The 25,776-nt window shown below is 44.9% G+C and overlaps 1 protein-coding gene across 1 annotated transcript in view; it reads right to left on the reverse strand.

The window, feature by feature from the left end:
• The window catches only part of DNAH9 (dynein axonemal heavy chain 9), a 313,352-nt gene that overhangs the window by 269,837 nt on the left and 17,739 nt on the right, over nucleotides 1-25,776 (reverse strand). Inside the window, exons 6-12 of the mRNA XM_045527160.1 lie at nucleotides 25,052-25,285; nucleotides 17,005-17,172; nucleotides 14,802-14,918; nucleotides 11,454-11,604; nucleotides 9,120-9,234; nucleotides 5,757-5,825; nucleotides 4,013-4,139 (exon numbers count right to left, since the gene is read on the reverse strand). Coding sequence (XP_045383116.1) covers nucleotides 4,013-4,139; nucleotides 5,757-5,825; nucleotides 9,120-9,234; nucleotides 11,454-11,604; nucleotides 14,802-14,918; nucleotides 17,005-17,172; nucleotides 25,052-25,285 — 981 coding nt within the window. The remainder of the gene's footprint in view (nucleotides 1-4,012; nucleotides 4,140-5,756; nucleotides 5,826-9,119; nucleotides 9,235-11,453; nucleotides 11,605-14,801; nucleotides 14,919-17,004; nucleotides 17,173-25,051; nucleotides 25,286-25,776) is intronic.

Genomic DNA, 25,776 nt, shown 5'->3' on the forward strand with positions numbered 1-25,776 from the left:
GCCCATGATAAACCTTTAATTGTTCCATATAATCATTTGGAAAAATTTGCAATTTCTATAACCCTATGCTGGCATTTCATTGTGTCTTAATATAGTAGAAGGTCAAGAAATGGAAGTTATCCAGGCCTCTCCGAACTTCTGTGGGGCTCCGAGCTTAGTGGCAACTGAAGAAGTGAGAAGCCAAGCAGAGGCCACCAACGGAGTTTCTAAGCACCCTCTTCTTTATCCTTTCTTATTTATCGATGTCTCTACCTGAACCCATGAGGACTTACGTGTATGGGCATAGGTGATAAACAGGTGCAAAGCCATAGCTTCTCCCTGTTTCCTCCTCATCTAAAGACACCTGGGCCCCCAGCTCTCCTTCCAGTGCTCTGGGCTAGTTCTTTGTTGCTGCTGGAGGACTCAGAGTTAAGACAAATGCTAAGCATTTGGTGGGGAAATGGACCCATTCTCCTAGTTTACTTTGAAATAAGCTGAAGATGGATATTAAAATTTTAACTGTAAAAAGTAAAAAACAAAAAAAAATTAAAAGACTTAAATGTAAGACCTAAAACCATAAAAATTCTAGTAGAACATTTAGGAAAAACTCTTCTGAACATTGATATAGACAAAGATTTTATGACTAAGGCCAAAAGCAAATACAACAAAACCAAAAATAAATAAATGGGACTTAAGTAAACTAAAAAGCTTCTGCACAGCAAAAGAAATAATCAACAGAGTAAACAGAAAACATACAGAATGGGAGAAAATATTCACAAACTATACCTCTGACAAAGGACTAATATCCAGAATCTACAAGGAACTCAAACAAATCAGCAAGAAAAAAACAAACAACCCCATTAAAAAGTGAGACAAACACATAAACAGACATTTTTCAAAAGGCGATATACAAATGGCCAACAAACATATGAAAAAATGCTCAACATCACTAATCATCAGGGAAATGCAAATTAAAACCACAATGAGATGACACCTTACCACTGTCAGAGCAGCCATTATTAAAAAGTCAAAACACAACAAATGTTGGTGCAGATGCAGAGAAAAGAGCATGCTTATAAACTGTTGGTGGAAATATACATTAGTGCAACCTCTGTGGAAAACAGTATGGAGATTCCTCAAAGAACTAAAAGTAGACCTATCATTTGATCCAGCAATTCCACTACTAGGTATCTACCCAAAGGAAAATAAGTCATTTTATAAAAAAGACGCATGTACTCATGTGTTTATCGCAGCACAATTCACAATTGCAAAGATATGGAATCAACCTAAGTGTCCAACGATTCATAAATGGATAAGGAAAATGTGGCATATATACACCACGGAGTACTACCCAGCTATAAAAAAGAATGAAATAATGTCTTTCACAGCAACTTGGATGGAATTGGAGGCCATTATCCTAAGTGAAGTATCTCAGGAATGGAAAAACAAATACCACATGTACTTACTTATAAGTAGGAGCTAAACAATGGGTATTCAAGTCACACAGAGTGGGATAATGGACTTTGGAGACTCAGAAGTGGGGAAGTGGGAAGGGGGGGAGGGAACAAAAATCACCTATCAGGTAAAATGTATACTATTTGGGTACACTCAAGCTCTGACTTCACCACTGTTCAATTCATCCATGTAACAAAAAACTCCTAAATCTATTGAAATAAATGATAAATAAATAAAATATGCTTGGTTATTGATACGATAATGGAGGTAGAGAAGGCCATTCCAAATATAAAACCACAAAGTAAAACATAAAAGTTTTTGTGCATAAAATATCATACACATAATAAAATGGCCAACTTAAAGTGGGAAAAATATTTGAAGTCAATTTATTAATATCTGACAAATATTTTCTGAATATCCTAACAAATTCAAAGGAAGAGAGGGTACTTTCACTAGAAAATGGACAAAGGGCATGAATAAGCAATACATAGAAGAAGAAATATAAGCAACCTGTGAACACATGACAAAGTCCAACTTTACTTGTAATCAAATAAATGCAAATTAATAAAACATTGAGATATACTTTTTTTAGTTCAACAGGCTAGAAACTACTTGAAGAAATGAATAATATCTTGTTGGCAGGAAAATGACTGAGTTTCATCTTTCTGAAGAACAAGTTGATAATACACATGAAAAGTTTCAGGATGTGAATACGTTTTAGCCCAGAAATTCCATTTCTAGGCACTATCTTAAAGAGATAAACAAGAATGGGTGCAATGGTAACCAAGCATGTTTATTTGGCATTATTTATACCATATTTTGCCCAATCTAAGATGTCATCAATTGTAAGATTCACCATTATTGTGTGTTTAACTAAAGAAGAAGAAAAAATGTGATCTATTGCAAACATGCCAATTTCAGAGATGTAAATATGTGAAAAAAAAAAAGTACATCCTAGACTCAATGAAATGCAGACTGATAAAACTTTAAAATAATTTAGAGGCCCCAAAATAGAGCATTTAAAATAATTTGCATAAATTAAAAAATTAACCTATATAATTCTTACCCTGTCCCCAGAGGGGCCCATCTCTTCTCATGTCTCTCTAGGTGGATAAGCCTGTTACTACTCATGATCAATAGCTCAGCTATGGCCACATCGCTTGAAGTCGTATGTCAAGGGGGGATTGTGGCTCTTCTTTGACTTGTTATGCTTGTAATTGTCCCCCCTCAACTCACATCATTGTTTAGGTATTTACCCTCTCTCACTCTTTCCTTTCTTTTCTCTCTTCTTTCCCTTCTATCATCTACAAACAGCTATAAAGTACCTACCATGTGCTACACACTGGAGCAGATAGAGTCCTTGTCCTTGGAGTCTATAGAGGAGGATGGCCCATCTTCAATACTGGGCCAAGTATGGTGCCATACCAAGGACTTATTACTATATTGCAACATGTAGAGCATGGCCTAGTTGGTAATCCAGACATTCATCTTTTGGGGCATTTAAAATTCCATATTGCTCACAGAGAATGCTCATAAAATTGCTTCAAGGAGTTAAGTGAGTTAAGCAACAGACTCATGTCTTGCCAAAGTGAAGGAATAAATTCTCTAACTTCCTTTGTTGACTTAAATTCCAGGGGAAGGGAACTGATGCTCTAGTTAAACTGCAATTTTCTCAAAAGACATTGTTAATATGCCATTGGCTTGGTTTTCAGTTCTGTCTACAATGCATTCCTGGAGAACATGCCATCAAGGCAGAAGTAGGTGACTGCCTTTACCTCAGTGTGGCCAATATATATTTTTAAAACTGAATGAGGTTTTTCCTGATACGGACGAACCTTTGGCTATCATTTTCTGCAGTATTAAGCTTTCCTGGGCTGCTATAGTCTGTGCTGGTCTTCCACCTTTCTGATCATCTAGAGCAAAGTTTCTCAACTGACATTTTTTGGACAAGTAACTGTTGTGGGGTGCTGTCCTGTGCATTGCAGGAAGTTTAGCGCCATCCCTGATGTCCACCCACTACAAGTCTTTGGCACCCCTTCCCAATTTACGAACAAGCATGATTCCAGGGTGACAAAATCACTTCCAGCTGAGAACCACTAGAGTCTTATTTCCAAAGCTACTCCTGCTGGATTTATTAAATGCTATCTAATAAAGATAGAATTTTGCACATTGAGGTTCTGGCCCCCACCTAACTGTGAGTTTCTTGAGGGCAGGAGCCAAGTCTTACATGCACTTGGGTGGCCCTTTAGTGTCTAGTAAACAGCCTTCACATGTAGTGAGTATTCAGGGAAGGGCCACTGGGCTGTGTTTGGCACTAAATGGTCAGTAATATTTTGCAATATTTCCTGTTATGCAAAATCAAAGCAAATAAGTTGCACAACCACACAGAAAAATGTAGACATGGACAACTTAAGAAAACACTATACCCCGGGATTCACCCCTCAAAATAAATCCAGGGTGCAAATTCTTTTGAACAGCTTTTGTATATTCTTATAAAAAGCTTTTGTGCCTTTAAAGTCAGGAGAGTTAAAATAAACTCTCCAGGAACCCAAAAGGCAGTTATTGCCACCTGACTGACCTGGGGGTTAAAGTTGACAGTGATTTGCCTTGTCTCTGGGTCACGTTTCAGCAGCGGTTGGGAAAGATTGTACTGCGACTTCTCTGAGACCGTCTGACACCAGTCCTCATAAAGTCTTGTCTCATACCTGCGAGGATCAAAGACAACAGCCACCTCATAAGCACCCTCCCAGCTCCCCAGTGCCTGGTCATGATCTATAACATGAACTGAGGAAGCTATTTGTCATTGACTCGGCCAGGCCGTGGCAGCTCCAGCAGGTAACCACTAATTTCTAAGGGTGGCCTAGCTTAAATCAGAGGAGAGTAGGAGAGACTCCACAGGGGTCTTTTGGGGGCATAAGGGAAGTTGTGATTATTCTCGGTAGATGTTGGAAGAAGTGACTGGGGAAGATTCGCTCTCACACTAATCTTCATGCAGCTCATGCGTGGTCATTGACCATTCAGTCATTACACATTGACTGAGCACCTACCATGTGCTGGACTCAGGGCATAAAAAGATGAATTAATGTCTCATGGCAAAGGTAGATAATGGTGGGGATCTCAGACAAACAGATTATTGTAAAACAATGCAGCAAGGGCAAACTTAAAGAAATGCACTAGGCATGTAATGGCAGAGGTTGGGAGGGGGGTGGAAGATGACAAGGAGAACGTCAGGGGAGCTGTCATAAGAGAGGTGAGGGAGTGACACTTGACGGAGTCTGCGAGGATGAGCAGAGGTTGGTTGGTGAAGGGGGAGGGAGCATTCCTGGCAGAAGCAAGGGCACGGACAAAGGGTAGGGGTGAGAAATGGCACGAGGAGCTGGGAGCAAGGACTAGAGATAGTGTCTGCAGCTGGAGTGGCAAGAGGGAGGCAAAGGCCACCTCAGGGAGGGCTTTGCATGTCACATTAAGGAGGCGAGAGGGACTGCAGAAAGGTTTACCAGCTGGTGAGGGGAGCAGTGGCGTTGCTGGATTGGTGACGGTGTGAGCACTGGGGGGCCCAGACCTGCAGGCAGGGAGGCCTATTAGAAGGCTGCCACAGTAGCTCAGACCAGAGAGGTCCCAGGCTCTTGTGAAGATGCTGGTGGTGGAGACAACAAGGAGCGGATGGACTTGAAGCTATTTGGAAGGGAAAAGGGGTGGAACATGGGGTGCGTCTGGCAAGCGGAGGTGCCACCAACTGATTTGTGTAAAGCAACGCTAAGCACACTCATAAGCACAACCATAAGATTCCCTATCCTTCTCTCCTGAAAGGGGAGAGGGAGCAAATGGCAGAGGGAGAAGGAAAGCCCACGGCTGCTTCTAGACCCTGCGCCCCCAAAAGACTCAGCTTTGAAGCAAGAGCAACTATAAGCTCATATAAAATTTTCATTCTTATGATTTCTCCCCAAAAGGATACAGGAAGTATTTTTAAAACTTATTTTCTCTTTGTGCAGCATGAACTGTTGGCTTTCTGCTTAGTGAACAGCCGATGCGGTTTCCCATGACTCCTATGTTGGGGTGCTGTGAGTAGCACCCCATTTCTCCTAGCTCCTATACCCAGCAAAACTACACTGGGAAAGTATTCATTTCTAGAGTAGAGCTGCATTCCCCAGAGACCCTGTGTGTGCAACCCAGAAACACTGTACTCACAAATATCACAGTTATAATATAAAACACAGAGTGACATTTGAGAGCCACTGAGGGAGCCTCACAAACTCAGAACTGCAAAAGGCATCATGGAGGCCATGCAACTGCAGAACCGTACAAGCCCAGAAGCTGCTTACTTTTCCAGCAATGAGAGCATATCTTCGTATTTTTGTATCATTCGCTTTCCTTCAGCAGATTCCATGCAACTATCCGTGCAAAAGAAAAGAATGGCATAGAATTAGAAGAAATCAAAATAATTATCTGAGGAAGAAAATGCAACTTATAACAAAGAGAGTGAATAGCTTCTTGGGCTGCTTTCTTAATGCACCCCAAAGAGCCTGCATTCTTCTTCCTGAACATCCTGCTCTGACCACTAGAGGTCATCTGCCCTTCCTAAAATGCAGGCGGCCCCACAGGTGACAGAGATCGCATAACCTTTTTATGGCTCCACCGACCCCCGCACCTCGCCTCGCCAGTCACGCACGAGGTAAATAAGGCGCCTCAAAGATCAGGATAAAAGGTAATTTGAAATATTAAAGAAAAATTCTGGATAATGTAGTTTTCTGTATTTAATTAAGAAAAAACTATTAATTTATGTAGAGTCATGTTCCACAGAACGGCGTTTTAATCAATGGACCATGTAGATGACAGTGGTCCCATAAGATGACAATGCAGCTGAACAACTCTGTCGCCTGGTGACGTCATAGCCGTCATAACATCATGACCATCACCTCCAGTATTTAGCACAATCACAGGCTGTACAGCCCAGGAGCACCAGGCTGTACCATGTAGCCCAGGTGTGCAGTAGGCTGCACCATCTACGTTTGTATAAGTGCACTCTATGATGTTGACACAATGAAATTGCCTTTGATGCATTTCTCAGAACGTATCTCTGTCTTAAGACATGCATGACTGTATATAACATTATATATACGTATACATGTATACAAATATATATACCAATGTATATATGTATATACATGCACAAAAAATAAAGATATTTTCCCTTCTCTGAGATCCATCTAGGATATGTGATCAGAAACACCTCCACTCCTGCACTCCCTGATGCATTTATATGAGAGTCCCTTCCACCTCTCACCCCCAAATGTGTGCACATGCAGTGCACACACACATACATGCAAACACACATGTGTACACGTGATGCACGTACACATACATGCAAACACACGTGTGCTCACACACACATTCAGAGGCTTCCTCGGAATGCTGAGGACCGTGAGCAGAGTCTGGCCCGAGGCACTGCTCCCCACAGCTGTTTCCCGTGGTTTTGACACTTGCTCCAACACTAAATGAGAGTCCAGCTCCTGGGAAAATAGGTGAAATAGCTTTAATTTTCAGAAACCCTCACACTAACTCTGTGGAGGTCTGTTTTTGTTTGTCCTGCTAGCAAAATGAGGCAGCTTATTGCAAAGATTCTTTAAAATCCATTTGCTCTTTAAACCAACACAGGCTTTCTCCACCAGATCCCTCGAGCTTTCCAGGTAAGCCCTCACGCCTGCAGAGAAAGCACTGGATTTGCTGGCATTTTCTTCCCCAGTGGCTTAGCTTAGTTCCTTCTGTGCTGAATGAGCAGTTGCGTCTGTGAGGCAGCAAGATGTGGAACGTGCTTCAACCTGTGGGTGCTCCCTGCTCCGAGCTGGGGGATTTCCACCAGCCCCCCACCCCCCCAGATCTCAGCATCTGGACAAGAGTGAGGCCAGTGCAGAGCACGGCTTCTCGCATGGGGCACGTCTCCTTGTGGCTTAGGGAAGTCACAGGGACAAGTGCAGTGAAAGGCCCTGTAGCTTCCCTTTCGCTTCATGGTGAGGAATCGAAAACATTTTTAATAACCAATAAATACATATTACAGAGTACAAAACAAACTTGAATTCATTTTTAAAACAAATGGGAATTTTCATGGGAATTGTAGAGGTGGCTGTGGTGTGGCATCCGGATCCCCTCTTGGGACCAATCACTCGTAACCAATGCCCGACCTCCTCCTACACCTGCCCTCCCCACACCAGGAGTGTTGGCTGTTGCTGGGAACAGCCTCAGCCATAGAGAGCCACCTTGCCCAAGGTCATGCCCCTCCCCAGGAAAGCCCACATTCAGCCAGCTGATGTCGGGGGTACGAAGGCCCGGCAGCTCTGAAGCGCCAGAGCTCCCGGAGGATCGGCTGAGGCCTCTGTTGCGACTGTCTGCAGCTCAGCAGCTCAACTTCTCCCTCCGCCCAGTCTCTGTCCTCTCACTCCTCATCGGTGCCCTTCCTGAGAGCATCTCTATAAAGTCCCGCACTCAGTCTGTTTCCTGGGAACCAGACCCATGACAGCTACTGCAAAACACATTCCTAGCAGCTGGCCGGACACCCTGCCCACTCCATTCACTTATCTTCTCCCTTTCTGCCTTAGGGGCATGACTGAGATGCAAGGAGGGGCTTGGCTCTATTCCTGGCCAAACTTCCCCTGGCTGGGTTCCCCAGAAGAGCTCTGGGCCAGGAGCCCTTAGACCAAGACACATCTCCCAGTTCCTTCCTAGACTGTGTCTAGGACCTTAGACAAGGCACCTCACCTCTCTCGGCCTCAGTTTCTTCATCTGCAAAATAAAGAGCTTGCCCAGACCAGAGCAGAGGCTACAAATGGATCGCTCAGCAGGGAGACCTGATCCACAGGCATGTTTTGTTAGATATGTGCAGAGTTTGAGAAAAAATGGAATCCTTGGTCATTTTAAAGTTGGATGCAAACTTTAAAATCCAGATTTCCAGCTTCTCTCTAAGAGTCAGGAGATTGCTAACATTGAGTCTGCTTTTCTGCAGCATCCTCAACACTATGTTGTGAACAGCTCTTCTCACTCTGAGAAGCTGAGAAGCCTCTAACTCTCCTGGTTTCTGAACTCAGTCGTGCAGCAAGCCAGCGGCTTCCAAACCCAGTCACCATCGGGACCACAGGGACAGCTTGTTGAAGAAGTAGATTCACAGCCCAGATTTGGATTCAGCAGGTGACAGTGAGGGCCCAGAACCTGTGTCTTTAACAAGTGCCCCAGGGTGGTTCTAACACACACACACACACACACACACACACACACACACACACACACACACACACACGGGGTCCTCACACGGTACTCTGGGCAACACTGGGCTTCGTTGTTTTCCAGCGGCCTCAGCAGCAAAGAGACATCATGTGAGGGGGAGCACTGTGAAGAACCCCACAGAGCTTGGCATGCCTGACTCATTTTCCTCCAGAAATGACTCCCACGGAGCCACAGGAGCCAGCCTGTGTCCTGCCAGGCCCCACTGAACACCAAGGGACCTGCTCAGTGGCCCCGGCGCATCCGTGGTGCTTGGCCCGTAGGTGCCAGGTCCTCTGCTGGAAGTGGGAAGAAAGGAAGATGATTTTCACGCCCTGGGTGAGTGAGTGAGCTGGGTGTCTACAACACTCAGGGTCCAGAGTGGGAACAGCGGCCTAAAAATCAGACCTGCCTCCCGAGAAGAAGATACTCACGGATGTGGGATGCGTCTGAAGTTGCCAAAGGGACCCTGGATGCGCTGCCTCAGCTCCTGTGTCCAGCGGAGGCCCCCAGCCACGGCCGGCATGTTCTTGTGCACCACGGAGAAGCCTGGGGACACGGCACAGCCAGACTGAAGCCAGGCTACAGTCCCAGCCCTCTTCACCCTAGGGATGCCTCCTGCCAGTTCCTCCACTTCTGTTTCATCTACCTCCGGACTAAAGTCCCCCCAGGCTCACAATGAGGAGTTCCTGGGAAGTTCTGTTAAAGAGGACAGAACAATGGCCCTGAGAGAAACACAAACAGCTTCAGGGGACCTGGGTGGGCCCTCTGCCCGAGCCATTCTCATGTAATGAGTGTGGCAGGGCCCAGTCATGGGTATTTTTAAAAGCTTTCAAGATGATTCTAATTGTACAGTCAGAATTGAGAGACACTGCCTTATATAGGCAACTTAATCTCTCTGGCCTCAGTTTTCTCTTCTATAAAATGGAACAACATCTTTCCTGCTTATTAAACGTCCAGGGTTCCTATGAGAATTCCATGAGGCTATGAATAAGAAAGGCCATGCGGATTATGAAGCACTCGGCCAGGGTGAGTGCAGCCTAGGTATTCTTACTGCAGTTCACGTACTGGGTTCGTTTGCTTATAATCAGTTGTCAAGACTTAACAAATGTGAGATTTCATTTAAAAAAAATATCTCAGTTTTGAGCTTCTTTGGTAATATTAGAAGATGGGCAAAAATCAGCTGGCATTTGGAACTATCTACTGGAGCTCAAGAGTGGCCACTTCCTTTTTTTCCCACTGTGGGCTCTACCATCCCCTGGTGTCACCTGCTCAGCCCAGGTCCATTATTTTCATTTTCTGCTTGTCCTCTGTGATAGGCAAATTCTAAGATGACCCCCAAGGACCCTCACCCATGCATAATCCTCCCCCCTGTAGTGTGGGTGGCGGCTGTGGACATGATGGGATCTCACTCCTGTGGTCATGTAGTGTCAAATGGCAGAAGGGAGAGGGTCCTGGGTGGGCCTGACCTAATCAGGTGAGCCCTTTAAAAGCAGAATGTCTTCTCCAGCTGGTGAAAGCAGAGGAAGGCAGAGATTTGAAGCATGAGGGGATTTCATGTGTACTGCTTACTTGAAGGTGGAGGTGGCTCTGTGGCAAGGAATGCAAGTGGCTTCTAGTTGCTGACTGTGGCCCTGGTTGACAGCCAGCAGGAAATGGAGACCTCATTGCTATGATCACAAGGAACTGGATTCTACCAACAGGACAGAGCTTTGCCCCAGAACCCCCAGATGCAAAATCAGCCTGGCCAACACCTCGATTTTAGCCTTGGGATACTCTGAGTGGAGAGCCCAATGCACCATGCAGGACTTAGGGCCTACAGAACTGTGGGCTGAAAGATGAGTGTTGTTGTAAGGTGCTAAGGTTGTGGTCATTTGTTAGGAAGCAATAGAAAACCAATTCAGCCTCTGAAGGCATTTAAATTTTCCTTGTTTCACTGCAGGCAGTCCCAACCCATCATCTTTACATCCTCTCCCGTCTTTGCTTTGGGGGCCTTTCCCTCCCCTCCTTTTCTGTTAATCTCCCAACTTTCAGGGCTCGGATCAAGACCATCTTCTCCATAAACACAGGCTCAGATCTCCCAGCCACATGCATCTTGTTTTGTTACCTTTCCTTATAACTCAAGTCCGGTACTACTCACATTCTATGAACAACCACCTTTTAGGGTTAATTATTTTATTCTTTACCCTGACCTGCCACTGGGTGCGGTGCCCACAAGCATGCCTTGCATACAGCAAGGACTCAAGAAATGTTTCTAAAACTTAAATGAACTTGTGTTTTGACTTTCAAACAAATAAGTCAGGGCATCTAAGCATTGTAATAAAAATGGAGACATCACACCATGGCACAGTACTGCCCTTGGCAGGCTCCTGGGGCTCCTCCCCCCAGAAGCACGGTTGCTATGGCACCGAAGGGATAAGGAACTTTCCCTTCAATGTGAAATGCTGTGGAATTGAGGTATGTTGATGATTACTCAGTGTGGCAACAGTGATCAAGGGTCAACTCATACATTCTGCCAAGGTCTCAGTTGGTCAGGGCTGCACCACTCTAGGTCAGCCTGCCAATCTCAGCCCCAGATACAGGGAAATCCACGGTTCAGTGAACTCTACAATCACCCAAGATGGTCTGGAATTTCAAGCAAGAAGGTTGTGCTTTCTCTTCTTGGAGAATGTCATAGATCTATAGATGAACATTTAACAAATATAATATGGGTGAATTTTTCTTCCCAGTAACAGAGCTTTCCCACCAAAATCCCTGCAAAAGCCTACCAAGTTCTGCCTCCTCCTGGACATGCTGACTGTAGATCATCCTCACCACATCCAGGTCTTTGCCGAACATTCGGAGGAGGACCAGGTATTTATCAGATGCATCCCTTGCTACCAGTGGTCTTTCGAGGAGGTTTCCTGCTATGTCCAGCAGCTATAGAGAGAGCAGAGATAAGAGAGAGAAAAAGTCACAGATTACATCTTTCCATGGTTACATAAATCCTGTTTCCTGGTTTTTACTTTGTATGGCAGCCAATGTAACAGAGGGGGACTGGACAGGTGATCATTAATATGTGGATATTCATAGTCTTTCCCCCTCCCCTCTGCTTCTAAAGGAGGACTTCTGCCTGCTGGGCTACCTACCACTCTCTTTTGTTGCAAAAATCTGGACAAAAAGTAAAACAGAGAGAAAACTAAGATGGTAGAAAGGTTAAGTTGAGCTACATAATAAAAACCTAAAACAGAAGGAAGGTGCTGATGGAAAATAAAAGGAAGAAGCTAAGTGGGCTGGCTGTCAGGGAGAATTTGGAGGGCTGAAATTTGAGAGTGGGAGTAAGAAATGTTTCAGGGAGCAAGTGCCCTGAGAATGACAGTGATGCTGAGGACAGTCTGAAGATGTTCTCTTGTGCATTAAACTTCTCAACACCCTTGGTGTTGTTCCCTGGAGCAGCAGAATGGAGCTGTGAAATACTTTTTAATTACTTTTTGGTTCCTGGATTGTGTTTCTTTGATTGTGATACTGCCCTGAGACTAGGCCATACAGGATTCCAGTCATATGTAGAATATACCGATACACTGCATCTGAACTTGCCTTCCATTGTAACTTCTCATCTCTACCTTGTGTTTCAAGTCAGGGGTTGACAGAGTACAGCAGTGGATGTCCAAATCTGACCCATGGCCTCATTGCACAGTTTTTACATTTTCAAAAAGAGGGTTTTTAAAAAAAATAAAGAAGAATATATGATAGAGAACATATGTGCCCACAGTCTAAAATATTTGTTATCTGGCCTTTTGAAGAAAAAAGTTTGCAACCCTTGCTTTAAATACAAGAGACACAATCTAAAGTGATATTCACATATCCTAAAACTGGAAGCCAAGTGGACCCCATTTGTCTAAGACCTCATGCTCTTTCTTCTACCACCTCATTTCACATTGGGCCATTTTTCTTCATGACATTCAAAGCCTGGAGAAAGTGCAAGCTCCAGGGGCTGGTGGCATGGACTCAGAACTTAGATGGCTCTGAGAAGTCCTGGGTCTTTGGGGAATGTCACAGGGAATTGCCCAGGGCAGAGAAGAGCCACATATAGGTCCTATTCAGATGTTTTCCAGGTCTGACAGTTTGACTAGGTTTCTTTAATGACTTCAGGGCACTCCAAAGACTGTCTAAACATGCTAAGAGCCATCCACTGAAGGCTCTAGAACCTCCCTCTTCCCCACAAAATGATCACCCAGATCTCTGGAGTAGAAAGTAGCTCTGGCTTGGTGGAGGCACAGACAGCAGGTCTCCACTGAGTTCTGTGGAGGTCTCTACCTCCTGCTGGGAAGGTACAGGCATGTGCACCAAGTGACCACTCTGGCCAGTCTGCTCCTCCAACTCCAGGACATTGACCTGGATGTACCCTGTCTGTTCATGTCCACCGAGGGCACACCTAGTGGTTGGACCATCTAACAGCAGCAACAGGGGATCTGGAGTCAGGTGATCTCTCTGGCTCTACTCCTCAACCTGGACGAGAACTTCTTTGCATGAACTTATAGTCATTGGAGCTTTTGCTTTGGCTGAAAGAAGAAGGAAGGGCTTTGGTTTCTCTTGCTGGTGAAATGACCAAAAGGAGAGAAACAAAGCAGGCAGAGAAGACTGGATGGTTCCCATGGGCTGGTTGGAAGCCCTGTTGAGAAGAGGAGTCAGGGTCAGAATATAAAGGATCTGATTTTGTGAGAGCCCTTTGAGACTCTGGGAACAAATAGTGCTGCTCTGGGGACCAGGCACAAAGTTAGAAATGTCTCCCTCTACTTTTGCCCAGAACCCTACTGCACCATAAAATTTCAAGGATTAGAATTTTTGGAACCCACAGAGAAATGCCCTTGGGCACAAACACAGATGTTTTCATGGTGAGAACTGTCAGAAGAGCAATGGTAAGACTCCTTCAAGCACCTTCCTGGGCAGATGAAATTTCCAAGGGAGGCTATAGACATGTAGTAAAGACATGCAATGATTCCAAAGACAGAGCTACTTGAGAATACATGTGAGGCTTCCCTTGAGGGCTCCTTAAATCCCTGGTGCAGAGGGATTTACAGGACAGGCAAGGCTCGGCTTCCTCAACACATGAATGGAATTCCAGCTCCACAAGTTATCTGGGTGGTAGAGTCTCAACTGGCCATGACAGTTAATGGCATATAGGATCATTTTGTAGACATACTGTAAGCCCCTTCCTTAGAATTCAAATGATTGGAGAGGGGAATCCCAAAAGTCTTCCTATGTGAGTTATACAACAGCGGGTATTTATTAAAGGTAACGTATATATATTTGATGATTGCTATGAAGCCTGGCACATTGGGGTTACCCAATATTCTAGAATAGCAGGGATCCACCCATCCAGAGTTGAAGCCCCTTCTACAATTGTCTCACCAGTCACAGAGTCTACATTTGCACATTTTTAGTGACTGGAAACTTAGCGTCTTGTCTAGGAAGTCCATTTTATCTTCAAGAGCTTTGACAGAAATGTTTTTCCTCTACTGAATGAAAATTTCCTTCCTTGTAACTTCCACTGATTATAGAAAGAGCCTCTTTGTAGCTTATAGAAGACCAGTTGTGTCCCACCAGGTCTTCAGGACTCAGCATTCTCAGTTGTGCAGCTGTGTATCTAGTTGTTGTCCTAAGGGAGTCCCCTCCATACTCTGATCTGGGCAAGGTAGGGTAAGAGCGCAAATCTTCTTATTCTAGTCACAGATGCCTGAAACCCATCCTCCCTTCTCTTGCAGGTTGAATCAACCTCGCAGCAGTGGTTCACTGGCTGCAATTGCAGAACCGTGGTTTCAGGATCGTGACTACAGTGGACTTTCTCACATCTAATGGTCACCCTATGGGTAAAGGTGTGGTGCCTAGGGAGAGCATTACACAGGAAACTCTCTTTAAAAGTAGTTTTACGTTGTCATGTCTTCAGAGAAGCATAAGTAATAAGCCTGAGAATCTCAGTTCCTTGCCCTAGGACATGCATGTCCCTCTCTACCAGATTAATGAGAATAATTAATATTTTCAGGAACAACACAGTGGGAAGGGTTTCCCTACAGTCCTCTGATGTGGGCTGGGGGAGTTTCCAGGACAGGGGTGGCTCCTACTCTACGTGTGCAAACCTTAAAAGCATGCTCCAAACCAGGCGTATCGTCAAAAGCTTGGATAAAGATCGTTCCCAATCTTCGATCAAGATCTTCCACTCTCTGGTTAAATTCGAAAACGTCCTTTTCAAAGTCCTGAGGAGACAACACATATGTGTATAAGGAAAACATGATTTTCTGAAAGCCGATCCCACAATACTCCTCACTGCTAACCTTTGCACTTCAATTGGCTATACCAATAATTTAATTTTCTAAAATTCAACATGATATGACTTCGTTTTTAATCCATGTGCAGGGTGACCCCATTATTGCAGCATTCTTACCTGGGGGCTCTGGGCAGAACGGTGAAGCGAATCAATGTGAGGTTGGGGTCCCTTAAGCCCCTTCCGGGTGTCTTTCTTCCTTCCTCTTCCGGAAGCCCCTTCTCTCTCACCCACAATACCAGCTCCTAGTACCCCAAACACCATCTCAACAGCAACAGCCCCAACAATGGGGCTGCTCCAACATTACCACCTACTTTCCTAGAAAAGTAGTCAAAACCCTATTTTTTCAGTGTAATTGAACTAATCTAGCTATTAGCAGGAAAGTGAGCTCATTAAACTAATGAAAACTATTTCTTCTACATACACCTTAATTGGTTAAGACAGGAACTAGCCATTGTTCCTAAGCCTGCCAAATTTAGCAAATAAAAATACAGGGTACCCAGTTAAACTTGAATTTCAGATAAACAGTGACTTTTTTTTTAGTATGTCCAAACTATTGTAGTTTATCTGGCAACCCAAAGTGTATTTTTTCCTTCTTAGAACATAGCAATTTTCAGAGAAACTTTGTTAGCTCAGATCTCTAATTTGTGGAATTATTTGTTATTATTGTTTTACAATAGTAATGCATACGCATATGGAAAAAGAAAACAAAGAAAAGTAGGAAAACAGAGTATAGTTCTACTATGCAAACCCAGTCACATTGATGTTGTGGTATATTTCTTTGTCATTTTTTTTCCTGTGCACAGGATTTTGTTTTGTTTTGTTTTATTATATGGCAGCAAACACATTGTATATAGCTTGCCTTTTAGCTCTGCAGCCCACTTCTTAATCCTACTTTTGACTAATGGCATTTTTTAGAAAGCAGTTATCATCCTAGGTGTGGCCAACCAAGATCTCCCTGATTTTAGTTCTGTCTGAAGTTGTTCAGAGCAGACTCCTGCCCTGATTTCTCTCTCCTTTTCCATCACATACTCCTAAAATTCCTTCTCCAGTAACTCTCCAGTCCCTTCTCAGGGAATGTCATTCTGCGTCTCCACACTGGCCCCTTTTCCTTTCATCATCCTGAGTCCTCCGTTGGGAACGAGGTTCTGATCAGAAAAACGAGGCTGTGGCTTCACATCCCCCTCCCTCCCCAAGCTGCTAATAAAAACCTGTCCAGGTATGCCTGGCCCTGCCGGAAGCTTACAACTTTCTTCTTCCAGTTTTATGAAGGTATAATCAACAAATAAAAACTGTGTATATTTAAGATGTACAATGTGATGTTATAACGTATGTGTACATTGATCACCATGATCAAGCTAAGTAACATATCCAGCACCTCACATAGTTACCATTTCCTTTTTTATTTTTATGGTGAGAACACTTAAGATCTACCCTCTTAGCAATTTTCAAGTATACAACACAGTGTACTTGAAATTGTTAACTGTGGTCACCATGACTTACATTAGATCCCCAGAATGTATGCAACTGAAACTTTGTACCCTTTCACCAAAACCCGCATTGCCCTCTCCCCTCCTCCCCTGGCAGCTGCCATTCCGCTCTGCTTCTGTGAATTTGACTATTTGAGACGCCGTGTGTCAGTGAATCATGTAGCACTTGTCTTTCTGGGCCTGGTTTATTTCACTGAGCTTAAAGCTTTTGAAGCCACAGGGTGGCCCATACCCCACTGTCATCTCACACCCACCTCAGCATCTCTGAAACCCTGGGTATCACTGAAACCCAGGGTGTCATTAGTCCAGAGCAGTTAGCGGTTGGAAAAGGCCCTCTCTCCGTGGTATTTCTCCTGACACAAGGAATAACAATAATTTCTCCTGACACAAAGGATAATGAATAAAACCACTGGGATCACAAAGCCAAAGAAAACGCACAGGAAAAATGCAAGTAACTACCTAAACCCTGCGGGCAAGACGCATCTGAGAAGCAGACAAAGCTTGCAGTTCAGCCCCTCCAAGCCTTACCATGCTGTGGAGGTCCAGGCAGTCATGGGAGGACTCTGAGAAGACCCTGTACATCTCTTGAAATTCCTCGTACATTCTCTGGACCTGCTGGCTCAGGGCATTCCCTCGGAGGCCACTAAATTCCAGCTTTGCCAGTTTGTGGAAATCCAAGGCTGTCTTCAGAAGATCCTATGGGGACAGTTCACAAAAGGGTTAAAACAGTAATAATAATCATAACAACAGTGGATGGGAGAAGCTGGAAACCATATGGGGGTGGCGGTTGCTTAGGAAAATGTTGATTAGTTCTGTCACCTTATTATTAGATTGGGTTGGTAAAAATAACTCTTGGTTAAACCCAGTAAAAAAGCAAAGAGAAAGTACAGACAAATACAAACCAAAATAACTAAATAAGTAAGTAAAATTTATGCCTCAGGCTCTCTCTGACTTTGTGATCTTTAATAAATAGTACAATAATAACAAAACTATTTACACAAATGGTGGCTTTACCACTTGTTTTTACAAAATAGGCCATTTCACAGGGACCATGTTATCTGGTTCTAGATTGACAGCTATCGTAGGGGATGGTGACAGGAAAGCAGATCCTCCAAATAGTCCCGAGGACAAGCCCAGGGGTGACAACAGCCTTCTTAGCGACTTCCGCCGCGGGAAGGAACCCCCTGCAGAGCACCCTTACCAGGAACACACAGCACCCCACGCCCTGTGCCAGCGGGGTGGCAGTGACAGGTACTGACCAGAGCTGTGTTGGGTTTGTTCGTCTGCGGCAGGACAATAACAGCACCCCATGGCATGGTGGTGGGAGCCAAGTAAGTTAGCTCAGGCCTCGGAATCAGGCCAGCTCCAGGCACACAGTACATATGCGGCTCCAGTGTATTCCTGTCACGGATGTTGACGCGGCAGCATTTCAGCTGTGCTCGGGATTCAATGACAGGTGCACACACACCCCGCGAGCCTTGCGGAGGAGCCCCTCCTGCACCCACGGACGCTGCTTCACCTCTGGCAGGACAGGAGCCTCCTGAGCACGTCTAACAGGGCAGATTGCATTTAATGTTTTTTGAGTATCTGCCTAAAATCACAAAACCTCCAAACCAAGATGTGCTTCCCATCACGACTTCCGGTCTATGTACATGCCCCTTGGACAGGGAACAGTAAGGTAAATGTTACCTTCGTGTAGTTTGGGCAAACATTTTGTGAAGGACCCCTGGGAAGGGACCCTCTACCCTGGGGGATTGAAGGAAGTACACTATGACACTGATGCCATAAAACCCCCCAAGCCCTGCTACCCCTGCAGGCAGGTCCCCCTGCCGATGGCCAGGCTACGGCTGACCCAGCAGCCTAGCACAGGTTGCCTGGCTTCTTTCTCTGGCTGGGACACCAAGTCCAGCAGCGGTGACAGAGGCCCTGGTGAGTGTGGAGAAGCTCTGACTTTCCCTGCTTTGCCAGGAGGGTACCTGTGCAGCCTTGGACAGCTGTCTAACAATCCGGTTTTTGCTTAGCTGTGTTCAGTGGCTGGCAGTAAGTAGCTACAGTGGAGAAGACAGAAGAGGAAAGACACTAGCCAAGGAAGGGAAGACAAATCAGGGAGGGGCTCTTGTCATCGATGGTGGGAAACAGGGCAATCTTTATTTAAAATTAAGTTCAACTTTATATACTGGGAAGAAAACGGAAATGAATTTTATTGAAATGAAATTGACTTCAATAGTAATTCAAATCTCTCATAATGTGCTTAGCTGGAATCGGTTTTATAGGGAGAGACATACTTGTGCTGTGAAATGTTACCTTGGTACTCATTCTTCATAATTCTGTGCATGTCAATTTCAATTTTTAGGAAATACTACCTAGCCATTTTAAGAGACAGATGCATTTTGATATGTTTGATTACATCAGAAAACTGGGTGATAATTTTGTTACACTGTTTTATTTCTCAAGAATACTCAAAGCATGGTCTTGGGGATTCACTGGGAGGTGTTTCATCTCCAGTCTATCCTGGGTATCAGAGAAACATTTATTTAACTATTCTGCTTTTGGAAAGTCTGGTCACTGAAAACAATGGATATTTACATTGTTTCATCTAAATTAACGTACACGTGGTAGACCACACATTTATTTGGGGCTCAATTCAAAGTCTTAGGCCTTTCTTCACCCTTCCATGAAAAGAACTCTCCTTACCACCTTTCCCCCAAATTCTCTCTCTGTCTCTTTTTATTTTCAGAGATGGGGTCTTGCTCTGTTGCCCAGCTGCAGTGCAGTGGAACAATCATAACTCACTGCAACCTCAAACTCCTGGGCTCAAGCGATCCTCCTGCCTCACCCTCCTGAGTAGCTAGAACTGCAGGTGCATGCCACCATGCTCGGTTAAATATTGTGTATTTTTTTGAGGAGATGGGGTCTTGCTCTGTTGCCCAGGCTGGTCTTGAACTTCTGGCCTCAAGGGATGCTCCTGCCTCAGCCTCCCAAAGTGCTGGGGTTACAGGCGTGAGCCACCGCACCCATCCTCCCCTGGACTCTCTATCTCCTCCCTTTGCTTTAGGTTCTTCAGAGCTCTTGTCACATGCTGGTGTTGTAATTTATTATTTGGCATTATATTATATTCTTTGCTTATTTTCTGTCCAGTAGGTTGTAAATGCCCCAAAGGTATCCTGGTATCTCCAGTGCCTGGGGGAGTCCCTGACACTGAACAAACATTTGTTGAATGAAGGAATACATGCTCTTTGCTTTTCGACTTAGCTACAACGTGTTCAGAGGAAGGTCACAGGATGATACAGGACCTAGGAACCACGACCTCTGAAGTGCAGTTGGTGAAAACATGGAAAATCAGACAAGAGGAGAGAATTATGAAGCAAGGCATTTCAGTGTTTAAAAGACCTTCATCAAGTGCAAGGTAGAACACTCCATGGTCCTACTTTGAGGACAAATGAGTGAACAGGACAGAGAAGTAAATCTGGCCTCATCACGTAGGTTGAACTTATGAAATTGCTGATATGTGATCATTTTGACCTAAAAATGGCAGTTTCCTGTGGTTCCACTTAATAAAACAGAACCATCTAAGGCCTAGACACGTCCAGCTGTAGACTGGGCTGTGAACAGAAGGAGTGAGCTCTCCATCACTGGATGGGTTTTAATATAAGTTTGATGTCAGAGGCATCGTAGAAAAGATTTCTAAAGCAGGTGGAAATTGTCTCACAACTGTAGACACAGAATCATTGTATTTTTTTTTGCCTGGAAGGGCTGATACAGTAAGATTTGAAGGAGTCTGGTGGGGTGGGGCATCCACAACTCGGAGGTCCAAAGAGCCAGAGCTGCAAATCAAATCCGGCTGGGATCCGCTTTCTTCTGCAGCTGACCTCACTAGACGGCTCTTCCCAAAATTCTAAGCCCTCTGACTGAGGCTATGTCTTCAATTCTTAAATTATTTAAATGTAAGCTCTTTTCATTATTTAAAAGTCCCCACAAAACAGATAAAAGGCCATTTAAGCCAACAAGAGGTTTAAATGATATTTTTAACGTATCTATTTTTATTCATCACCATAGTAAACACATGACATTCATTACACTATATACAGGCTGAAAATATCAGCTTCAGGGAGGGACATGTGGCATCATGGAAAGAGCCTAGGATCTGGGGCCAAAGAGCCCCGAGTTCACACAACCCTGGTTCTGCCACTTGCTAGCTCTGTGGCTTAAAGCAAGCCACCCAACTTTTCTAAGCCTCACTTTCCTAACCTGCAGATGGGGACAGTAACACTTAACTTGCCACGGGATCACAGAGTCATGTGGAAGGTGCCTTTGTAGGAAGGACTTCAATAAATGGCAGCCACTATAACTAATTATGATCGCTGTGATGTCATCCGACCAGGTTGGTGGATATTAGATGCATAATGGCTTATGAAGGGGACATTTAGGTGCTCCTTTGGAGACAGATACTACAAAGAGCACTGGGGTCCCAGGCAGCTTACTGGACTGATTGGGTCCTATTCATATGAAAAACGGCGACATTTAATGGTGGTGGCAGGTGGGGGATTGCAGGGAGGGTTCAATCCGTGCTCTGGTTCCTGAGATGAAGAATCAAAACCAGGGGTAACGGCAAGACCCACCAACAGCATTCTCCAGGGAGAGGTCATGCTGCCTATCTTAAAAGAAATGTCTTCGGCATTCATTAAGGGAGAGCACAAAGCAGACATGCACAGATGAAAATCTCAAAAGGTCACTTGGAAAAAGACTGTTTTCTTTACCTTTCGACTGCCACCGACCTGATGCAGCTAATGGTCTCCTTCGTGACCACATGTTCAAGCCGGGCTAAAAGGGAAGCCGCCCAATTAGGCTGGGAATGAAAGGAGGCTGCAGAGTGGCTGGAGATGGCAGAAAGAGCAAAAGGAAATGTGATGTGGATCAGGTCAGCTTATTACCTATCTACTCGTTAATCACTTTGCATAGAGCCTCAGCAGGAAATCATTCTGTCTCCAAGTGAATCACAGCTTTACAGCAATTTTAGAATGAAAGCAATGAGGGTTCTCTCCAAGGTGCTCACTGCACTGTTTGGAGGAAAGAGGCTGCAGGCGGAAACGCAAACAGGGGATCTGCAGCATCTACAATATGATGACACAAAAATGAACTCGGGGTGTGTGTGTGTGTGTGTGTGTGTGTGTGTGTGTCCCCACGCTGGAGCATCGAGCAGGAAGGCAGGATGGCAGAAAGAATCAAGAAGTGGCCAAATGACTCTTTTCTTCCTTCGATTTTTAACTATTTGCTCAAATGGCAAAGATTTTGTATACTTTTGGGATTTTCTTAGTAAGTCATAAAGTCAAATAAGGTCCTTTCATGGAATGGGAATTACAGTTTTACCAGAATGATTTATTTAGATAAAAAGACCTAGAAGTCATGTGGTAAAAATAGAGTGTACAAAGGTAGAATAGAATGTGTAAAGGTGGAATGTAAACCACAAAACCAGTTTGGGATCATGAAAACGGGACAGAGGGAGGAAAGCAGGAAGGCAGGAAGGGAAAGAAGGATGGAAGGAAGGAGGGAGGGAGGGAAAACAGACCTTACAGCTCCCCGGAAGATATCAGAGTTTGCTGAAGTGACAATACTGGGAGCCATATGGCCCTGGGTATGAGTCTCAGCTAACCCTCTCCCAGATGTGTGATGACTATGCACAAGTTAATTTATGTGTCATATTTAATTATGTTCATATATTAAACTAAGTGTATTGATACATAGCTCTTAAGATGATTGCAGGGATACGGCCTCTGGCATGAGATAGGTTCTTAAAAGATGCTAGCTCTTTATATTTCTATTCCTCTTCCTTTCCCTCCACAAGAGTTAGATCTCTAAGAGATAAGCTGTATCCCCCCTGTGATGATGAGGAGGAGGATGGTGGTAACTTGAGAATGCAATTGTTCCACATACTGCAGACCTGCTGAAAACTGTTCAGCAATATACCCCTCCTTCCCAGCCTCCTCCCACCCCCAGGTAGCAGGTACCCAGAGGGGAAGAGTGAATCTACACAACAAAAGTCTCCTGTGCAAAAGAGCAAAAGAGTAAAAAAGCAACACACATCAGAGGAATGAAATCTGGGAGAACTGTGGGGATTAAAAACCAGCCTTTCACACTATGACCCTTGACGTGAGCATGCAGAGCGCTAAATGCAATTGGTGTTGTTTCATTAATTTGGTTTCATGTGTTTATTAATTGCAGCTACCGTCATTGTAGGGGCCATAGATTGTATTAGAACAGGAGATGAATAAGGCTAAGTTCATGTTAATTCTCGCTGGAGAGATTAATCCCATTTCAAACAGGCATCGATCACAGAGATGCACAGAATGTTAACTAAAGGGCTACATGAAATATGCCAGAGGACAATCTATGACCTGCGTCCCACTGCACGGGCTGAGGAGGGGAGGGACGGGGAGGGGGAGAAGGGGGAGGAGGAAGAGGGCAAGGGCAGGCGGGATGCTCTGTGCAAATGTTCAGGAGATGAAAAATAAAAGAGGGCAGGAAATAGAAGGAAAGGGATCAAGGAGCAGCTGCAGGAAGAAGAAAGATCATGAAAATTCAGGGCAGATAAAGAGGCAAGAGAGAGAGAGGAAAAAAGAGAAGGGTGGGCAGTAGGAAAAGGAGGAATAATTACGGAAAGGGAAGGAGATGGGCACAGGAGCAGAGAAACAAACCAGAGCAAAGGAAAGAAAATCAGGAAGGGAAGCAGCGGAAAGACAGGCAGCACGGTGACATTCAAGTCAGCCTCTAATTAAATGGGGGCAACTGCTTTTTATGCCCTTGATTCAGAAAGAAGCAGCGGCCTGAGAGAGGACTTACTGTGCGGGTAATGACTCCAGGGAAGCTGGGGTCCATCGCTGCTTATATTTGCTGAATATAACCCGCAGGTTAGGCGCCCTAATGCTAGAATACCTGTCTGCACGCCAAGTCCCATCATTAGCATGTGTGCACAGGGCCTGGGGACCCTGCCCAAGCAGTCGTGCTTTGCTGCCATCCCCGGGGCCGTCCTCAGGGCGGAGTGCCTGCAAACCTGGCTGCTGCAAAGCGGGGATGGTGATTCTTTTCCCCTGTTCAGCCCAGGCCAGGGGCAGCTTGAAGCCGGAGTGTTCCCCACTTCCGGCTAAACAAAACAGCAGAGGAGGTGATGCTGGAAGAGACGAGAGGAAGAAAGCTTGCAGGGGAGGGCGGAGAGTCCCGCATCAAGAGCTATGGTGAAAGCAGCTGAGGGAGAAGGATGACATTAGGTTATTCTCTCCGTGACCCCAGTGGCGGAGCTAAGGCGTGCCTTTCGTAAGAACTACCTTCTAGCTTTCTCTCTCACGCATTTTCTCTGTCTTTATGTCCTTCCCCATTCTCCCCCCCCCCGGGTAAATTCCTATTCCAGTTTGAAATCTGATTTCATCTTTTTGTCAAAGCCCTGCTGGCTTAGGGAACCCTCTTTCTTGCTCCCAACAACACATCAATTTTACTTTTATTATGGCATTCAATGTGCCTCGCTAAAGTTCCCCGACTCTGTCCACCCCGCCATCTCCTCCATCAGTCTGTCTGTCTGTCCCTGTGCCACGGCTACAGGCCCATAAATTTCTCGCAGGCAAAACCATATCTCAGTCATCTCTGAAGCTCAGCATCTTGCTCAGCACGTGATGCTTGGTTATGGATCAATACTTTTTGAAGGGAAACAAACAGATTCCTATTCTCTTATCCTCGTCATCCCATGGTTTACTCTGTTCATCACAGATCCTTCCCAACACACCTCTCTTCACTCCAAATCTCCACTAATAACAGCTGGGAACATGATTCTCATTCCTTCTCCGACCCCTTGGTTCTCGTCCTAACTTGAACTTGACTCTGAATTTCTCAAATCAGTTTGAAAGTATGCATTTCATTTTATTATGCCCATTACCCTCTCCTCTAAGTTCAATCAGCAAGTGCATAGCTGTAAAATGTTAAAAGACCTGTTTAGTCATGTTAAATTCTGAGGACTGAAACGATCAAGAGAAAAAGCCTCCTGTCTTCTCACTCTAGTACTCAAACCAAAATCCACATTAAGTTTTAAATAGTTAAGGGAAAGACATACCGCTGAGCAAAAGTCATGTTTCTTATGCACAGGGACACATTAGTTTTGGAGTCTGGGAGCCACCGTGAGGGTTGGGGAAAGGAGGAGACATTCAAAGCAGCCAGTTTGGGGGGGTGGCCAGCCACACCCAGATGTGCTCACTTTCATTTTGCACACTGGACTTTCCAGTCAGAGTTTATTTGAAACAAAGGTCGAAGTCTATGGGCAATGTGCAAAACCAACTGAATTCAGTTGACTAATCGCTTGGGTCTTCTTCCTAAACGGGTCTATGATCAGAATTTCCTAAACTTCTGCTAGAACCACCATTATGTGATGATCAACCCAAACAACAACTAATCCTTGAGCCCTTATTATGGGTTCTTCCAACTGATGGAGGGTTGGCGACAAGGTTTTGTTGTTCATTTTCCTATTCCACCTTTGAATAACTGGACTGCTTACTCCTACAGGGGGTCGGGGGCCTGAGGTGAGGAGCACACTCACCCCCACCATGTGCAGTCGTCCCAGGAAGCTGTCCAGTTGCACGAAGACCAGAGAAGACTGGAAATCCCACTCCTTGACTTCCTGGTTCTCTTTGAAGTAAGTGTGGAGATTCTCCCTTCTGTCCTGAAACGCCTGCTTGAAGAAGCTCAAGGTGTCCAAGACCACTTGCAGTTTGTTCTGACTTTCTTCCACCTCACTTCTCAGGAGGTCTTCTGGGCTGAGATAATTAGTGGCCTGGTATGCAAACAGATTAGTGTCACTGAGCCTGGCTGCAGGTGCAGGATACCCCAAAACTTGCCAACACCAACTCTGAACTGAATCATTGCCCAAGTAATATTTTTCACAAGCATAATACAGGAAACATCTGACCCCACACTCAGTTCCACAGGTAGACTGGGACCCGGATTTAAGCCAAATAGTCTTTGGGACAGAAACCACAGTGATTGACTCAGGAATGGGCAAGTGACCACTCAGAGACAAAGAAACACAATGAGACTTTTGTTGGGCTCGAAGCCAGAGCAGGTGTTCTTTCCCAGGTGTTCTTTTGTGACTTATTGGCTTTCTATAGTGAAGTAATTCCAGTGTAAGAATTCTTTGGACAATTAATTGTTTTCCTGTCTCCAAGAGACTTGAACCTGGAAAGCTGGGAAGTTGCAGCTGTAGGACAGCCACCTTCACCACTACAGAGAGGGGCAGAGATAACTGGGTCCTGGGCCATGGTGACA

This window comes from Lemur catta, chromosome 15, assembly GCF_020740605.2.
Source record: "Lemur catta isolate mLemCat1 chromosome 15, mLemCat1.pri, whole genome shotgun sequence".
Classification (NCBI taxonomy): Eukaryota; Metazoa; Chordata; class Mammalia; order Primates; family Lemuridae; genus Lemur; species Lemur catta.